General features: G+C 37.2%; 1 protein-coding gene across 3 annotated transcripts in view; it reads left to right on the forward strand.

Moving 5' to 3' along the window:
- Positions 1 to 7,185, forward strand: part of traf2a (Tnf receptor-associated factor 2a) — a 28,775-nt gene that overhangs the window by 7,618 nt on the left and 13,972 nt on the right. For all 3 annotated transcript variants that reach the window (XR_001809245.3, XM_037978748.1, XM_025002351.2), the window contains 4 exons: positions 1,836 to 1,997; positions 2,923 to 2,997; positions 3,108 to 3,182; positions 5,456 to 5,938. Coding sequence is in view for 2 of the 3 variants with exons in the window: in XM_037978748.1 (XP_037834676.1) it covers positions 1,836 to 1,997; positions 2,923 to 2,997; positions 3,108 to 3,182; positions 5,456 to 5,938 (795 nt within the window). In the remaining variant the exon portion in view is untranslated. The remainder of the gene's footprint in view (positions 1 to 1,835; positions 1,998 to 2,922; positions 2,998 to 3,107; positions 3,183 to 5,455; positions 5,939 to 7,185) is intronic.

The following is a 7,185-nucleotide window of genomic DNA, read 5'->3' on the forward strand; positions in this document are numbered from 1 at the left end:
TCAGTTGACAGCTCCGCCCCTCTCTTCACCCGAGTGTCCAAAACATGCGGCCGCAGATCAGATGAAACGACAACAAAGTCGATCATTGAACTGCAACCTAGGGTGTCCTGGTGCCAAGAGCACATATGGACACCCTTATATACCTTATACACCCAATATAATACACATGTAAAAACATTTAAAAAACCATATAATGTTTAATTTTTCATTAGTTTGCATAAAACAAACAAACAAACAAACAAAAAGCAATAAGCAGTAACACATATGAAGATGAATTAGGCAGCTGACAGTTGTTTTTAGCTGGATTCACAGAGAATAAAAGACACATTTATGTACCCCAATAAATACTTTGAGTTACAAAATTATTCACCAAAATATTATTTTGTTTTACAACCTGGAATTTAAAAGGATTTTGCGGGGTCTTGTTGTATCTTTGAATTTATACAACACAACTACCACTTTGAAGATGCAAAACATTTTATGTTGTAAAAAACCCAAACAAACAAGAAAGAAGACAAATAATAATAATAAAAAAAAAAACTGGGTATGCATAAATATTTACACCCCGAAAGTCAAAATCAACACTTCAGGCCTGTTCACATTTGGATTAACAAAACTGCTTTGAATCCTTTTTGAGTAATTTGACCTTAAGTGGACAGCTTAGAAATCTCTGTCCACATATTTTGCTAAATTGTGTTCTCCAAAACATTTTGTAATTGGATGTGAGTTCCCTGGCACAGAGTGAGCTGTCACTGAACAACAAACAGGACATCACCAGGTCTGCCAATGTTTCTGTAAAAGACACATTCAGACATCTGAACTACATTAGTATTATTTTGACATTGACACTGTTCAGAACTATTTCAGTTGCTTTTATGTTTAATTCTGTCTTAATGACCTGAATGGCTTAACAAAAATGATCAGTGGATTCACAGATCTTAGTGACAGAGCAAAGATGGAAGATTTTAACCAGTAAAACTCATCCACAACTGAATGATGTGCTTCCAGCTGTCAGCTGTTTTATGCTGAGCTTCACAGTGAACATAACATCGGTGCTATGTTTAATTAGGTAAATATAATGTGACATAATTCTCTTATTCTGTGATTGACAGCAGGCTATAGCTTACAGTGAACCTCAACAGCTCTAAAACTCTTCACCCTACTAGATGTCTGCTCTGTTGCCTAACTCACATCTATACAAAACATGGTCGGCTCTATTAGTGATTTCAGAGAAGCAGCTTAAAGACAGACTGGTCTCTGTGGCCATTTCATGGAACTACTCCCACATAGATTTTATTTCATTACTTATGTAGCTTCTGATGATAATAGTTGGGACTTCCAAGCAAATGGGCAGAATCCATATCTATCACCCTTTCCAGTTTTATATATTTTAAAAATTATTTAAAATAAGTTTTTTTTCCCCCAATTTAATTTCATTAATCTGGAGTATTTTTGTAGAATTATTACTTATAATTAAATTTGAAAATTGATTTTTGGTTGTAAGGCCAAGTATAAGTATAATACTTTTGCAACTGACTAAGTATTTTTGTGTGCACATAATAATCTGCAGCAATTGTTTAATGCTAATCATTCCCATTATCACTGCTGACATACAGCCTTAAAGTGGAAGCCACAGCAGTTAGTTTGCATAGTTAAAGCTTAAATTAAATGATAATCTATTCGAATTGTTAATAAATTTGTGATTAATTACTATTAGCTTATACAGACAGAATATTTGTTGTGATTAAGGTATCTTTAAATGAAAGGCCACTCAGGTTTATGCTTCAGTAGTAAAAACTTAACAACACAAAGTGATTTATGTTGGACACCTGCAGGCCAGCCACGAAGGCAACTGTGACTTCATGATCATCATGTGTCCGTCTTGCAAAGAGCTGATGAGAGCCAACGAACAGGAACGTCACAACGAGAGAGAATGTCCAGAGAGGACGCTCAACTGCAAATACTGCAAAGAACCCTTCCTGTTAAAGAACATCAAGGTCAGGATTCTCTCTGTCATTGGAAACTAACACTGTTCATGGTGTGTGTTTCTGGTTGTAATGTGGCCATCCTCAGGAACTCTGTCCCTGACCTGAGGACCAAACTTCAGGATGTTCTGTTTGGATTTACCTTGACTTGTTGAAGTGTTCACAGACTGTTCACAGCTAAACAAATTTAGTCTTGTGCCTGAACATTTTGGTAAACGTATACATACAACTTCTCTGAGACACAGCTTAATCAGAGAGAAGCAGATTTTTACACCGACTCTGAGTTGGATTTTTTGTAGATGGCTTTCTAAGAACATTTAGAAGAAATGGCAACAGTACAGCTGCCTAAAAAACAGTTGAATGCTAAGCTTTTCTTTGGATTTTATTGAAGCTTTTAGGAACCTATCACTGGATGTACATCTACAACTGATTAACATTTAGAGTCAACCCCATTCAAGATGGCCGACACAACTATTCAGCATCAGCCAACAAAAATGGTTCTAGCTCAGTCAGATTTACAGATATTGGGATAAAGCTTGAGATGGCTGTAGCTGAGAGTCATTTGCAGGGCTGTGAATTCAACTTCACATGATATCGCATGAAATAATGTTCTTTTCAAGGTTTGACCAAAACAGCTACAACTCCATCATTTCTCAACCTATTATGATTGTTGTCTGAAAGCCTGGTATCGAAAGCATCAGGCGACATGCATTCCTTCAAAGAATTCAAAACCTTTTAGTTTTATGATATTTTGACTGGTACTTTGAAACATTTTGGGGATTTTGAACCCAGATATGAAGCCAATCTAGATATCTTTTGCTGGTTTTATTGCTTCAAAAAAGTTGAAAGATGTTGCCAAGTCTTCATAAAAGGCAAATATCAGTGAAACCTGAGTTTTCAATATTTGATTGTGAACTAACCTTTCTTAATATTTCAGGCTCACGATGAAATTTGTCCAAAGTACCCGATGATTTGTGAGGGTTGTGCCAAGAAAAAGATCCCCCGGGAAAAGGTAGAGCAGACATTTGAACTACTTTTAATACATTGACTTTTAGCTTGAAACCAAATTCTGTAACAAATTTGTACATCACTGGCTTCTCTTGGTTTTCTTTTGTTTTGCAGTATGTGGACCATATTAAATTCTGCAGTAAATTTAAAACACCATGCAGATTTCATGTTGTTGGCTGCGATACATCTGTAAGTAGAGATTTTTTTTGTACCACTGACTAACCTCATACCTAGTGAATCATAAATAAATTGGTAAATTGCTAAAGTTTAAAACCTATTTTTGAACTGAAAAACAAAACAAAATATAATGCAAGGTATAGTACTATATTAATAAAAGTTTCAAAAACTGACATCTTCAGAGGAATCATATTAAAAGCAAAGAAATTAAGGAACACTATTAAACATTTCTCAAGAGGGTTCCAGATGAACTTTTTGCACTCTTGCACCAAACCTTTTCAGTTTGACAACTCAACTCACTACCACTCCTGGGATTAAAGTTACCCAGTGTTGTAATCATTCAAACCAGGACAGAACAGAACAGAACTGCATTTTAGGTAATTAAGAACTTTACATGTTTAATTAATCTAATCAGAGCTCTGCTACCACAATCTGTGCTTCATTTCACTTAGAGGAACAACGTAGGAAGGGGATAGAAACATGGGGCAGGCAATATGGCTACATTATTATATTATAATTTTTTTTTTTACTGTAAAATGACAATTATATTTTTATTAGCTTTATTACATAGACTTTGCCAGTTGAGATTTTACTGTTTTGCAAGTTAATAAACAGTGCATCTGCAGTGTTTTCCTATCTAAAAAGACAACCGTATGAGGTCTCCCCTCACCCCCTCCCAAAAAAACAAATATATCTGAACAGATTTGGCAATTTATTTTTATTTTTTTTGCAAAGTATAATGGACATTTAACAAAAACTTTGCCATACATAAGTCTTGAAGTTCACTCCGAGTCTTTTGCATGACTCGTACATTTAATTTTGATCTAAAAGGTAAACAGTCTGTCCTGTACCATCAAAGATTTGAGTTTGGGCTAAGATCATACGCAAATGAGATATTCTGAACTCTAACTGGAAAATTTCTAGAACTGATGGCTGAATTTAGTCGTAAACAAAAGCGAGGAATAGTTGCTGTTTTCTAATGAATATTTTACAAAAACCCTGATGAGATTGAGTTATATTAACCCCCCGAAAATCAAGTAATGATGGTAAAATTGTGTTAAAAGCATAAATATTAAAGAATTTTAAAAAAATCGTTGCTCTTGTGGCTTTAAAATTGTGATTTAAATCATTAGAATCAATGCTAATGGTCTGTTAGTAAAATATCTCATGAACCAGTGGGTGGTTTTGAGTAAAACTTTCACAGAGTAATCATTGGGTGTACATCTAAAACTGATTATTGTTTGAAGTCAACCCAACTCAAGAAAGCTGCCACAGCCAACTCACCTTAGAAAACGCAAAAATGACAGTTTTACAGATATTGAGCTAAAATTTGGAGTGGTAGTGGCTGAGCATCGTCCCCAAAACATGCACAAGATGTTTCCTTAAAACTTTGGCCATAACTGTTTACAGTCAGACCTCTTTGACTGTAACAGTCAAATCCATCTCATTATCTCATTAATAAGTGGATTAATTTTAATGAAACTATCAGAAAGTAAATATTGTAAATACCTTTTGGAGTCACCCCAATTTAATCCCAATGCAGCTAATCTGCATTAGCCAACACAAAAATGACTATAACTAAACTAAAACTTGGTCTGGTAGTGGCTGAGCATTACCCTGAATGTGATTCCTCCCTGATAAAGTGAGATGTTGTTCATGCAGTTTAAAAGAATGTCTTTATGTTTCAATTAGACTAGGAGCTAACTGTGAAGAAACATTTCTTGTGTCAGTTCTGCAGCTGATGTGTTTGCGACAGTCAGTCATATTTAGATTGTGCAGAAAGGACAGCTGCAGACTGATGCAAAACCAGAAATTGTTCACACCTGCTTGATTGGCATGTTTGCTCTGGCATATATGTTGAAATTGGAGGCATGTACTTAGGGAATCAGACACTGGAGCAGATATTGGGTGCAAATGATGCTTAAATAAATGGAGCAAAAACAGTTGCTGTGCAGTCTTAGTGAATTTTGGCCTCAGTGTCCCAGACTTTACAAAACAGGAGCACTTGTATGAAAGTATCAGATTTAACTGTACTTAGACACATTTCTGTATACGTCAGTTTCTGTTCAGTGTATTATATATTGTCCAAATTATTATGGTAATTTATGTTAATAATCATGTTTAAAAAAGATAATTTTGTCATCATGGTGTATTTTTTTCTGTTAACTATGGTTAAAAAAGGAAGAAGAGACATTTTCTGTTAGTCACTGCACAACACTGAATCATTAAGGATGAGAACTACTTTTCTTAATCTGTTACTGTTTGTATTTTTTCTTGACTGAAAGGTGGAAAAAGAAAAGATCCATGACCACGAGCGGCAATGTTCTTATGAACACCTTAACCTGCTTCTGCATTTCATCATGGGCATCAAGGTGAGTCTGGAGAGCCTGCAGCCCCAGAGCCTGGAGGTGGCCAGCCAGAAGCTGCAGGAGCTCCATCAGTCCCTGAGAGAGCTGGAGCTGAAGATGAGCCAGTTGGGTGGGGATGGCGCAGCTCCCGTGCAGGGTGCGTGTGCCCCGACCCTGGCCACCTCCTTCACTCCCCTGCCCAGTGCCATGGGGGCTGCCCTGGAGCTGCAGCTCCAGAGTGAAAAGACCAAGGTGTCTGAGCTGAGCCGGCGGTGCCAGGAACTGGAGCTCAAAGTGAGCACATTTGAAAACATTGTCTGCGTCCTCAACCGAGAGATGGAGCGCTCCTGCACCACCATGGAGGCCTACAACCGCCAACACCGACTAGACCAGGACAAGATTGAGATCCTCAACAACAAGGTGACAATGGGCCTCACTTCTTATTGAACCACCTCACACCCGGCTGTTTAACTGGAGACATTCATCCTCAGGTTTAGGGAGTGTTTGTTTTCTGTGCAAGTGAAGAGTTGATGTTGCCATTTGTTAGCACTTGTGTGTAAATGATAAACAGCAAGTAAAAAAAAATATCATCTGATAATGTTTTCTTTAAAATTGCTCTATTTTGCAACCTAAAAGGATATTTCCAATCTTTTACAGTGAGTTCTGTGGAAAGTTTTGTGTTTTTTCCCCCAGCAGCTCCATCATGCAGGGATCACCACAGTGATGGATGATTTGGCAGTTGTTTTACGCCAGATGCCCTTCCTGACACAACCTGGGCTCAAACCTGCAGCCTCAGGATTACAAGTCGGCAGCACTGGTCACTGAGCTACTGCTGCCCTGTTGTTGGTAGCTTTCTAAAAAACAGTTTGGAAAAATGAAGTTCATTTCTGACAGAACTAATGAGCTAACAACTAGTTGACCCATCGACATATGAATAACTTGACACAGGGAAGTAAAGCGTAAGTTGAAGACAGAATGGTACCTGCACCCCCGTTGGCTGCAGGAAGTTTATATCCATGTACATGAATGGAACATTTAACTGACTAAAAATAAGCACACACAAAGATCAACAATTTATTATTACTGACTGTACAATATCACAAACAAAGCATACAGAGATAAAGGAATAATGAAACATTTTAAAAATACAAAATCAAAACCTGAAAATGGTTAAGTGAGTAGGCCAGTTTGAACAGATGAGTTTTTAATATCAATATAAAATAATATTTGATTTTGCCACTGTCAATTTCATGCTGCACATTATTCCTGCAGAAGAAGTATTATATTGTTTCAGGAAGTGTCCCAGGCTGCACAGGAAGCACCACAGCTACCTGCTGCTGCCATAGTTTGCACCACAGAATTTCTGTAACTAACCTTGCAATGCTTAATTGAAAGCAAAGTAAATGTTCATAAAACAGAATTTATATGAACCACAATGAAATTTTGGAGATTGGAGTTATTTGAGATGTGTCAGGATCTGAACAGTACCCAAGTGAGCAGTTCGGCCACAGACAGACGCAGAAACCAACGGGTAACGGTAAGTGAATTTATTTACAGTGTAACGAGTATTTACAGGAGGAAACCGGAACCAGGACCTGAGGAGCAGAGAATGAAGGTGAGTATGGGATCGGTGAGGAGAGGAACAGCAGGTATGGCACAGATAATGT

This window comes from Kryptolebias marmoratus, linkage group LG1 (genome assembly GCF_001649575.2).
Source record: "Kryptolebias marmoratus isolate JLee-2015 linkage group LG1, ASM164957v2, whole genome shotgun sequence".
In the NCBI taxonomy this organism is placed as follows: Eukaryota; Metazoa; Chordata; class Actinopteri; order Cyprinodontiformes; family Rivulidae; genus Kryptolebias; species Kryptolebias marmoratus.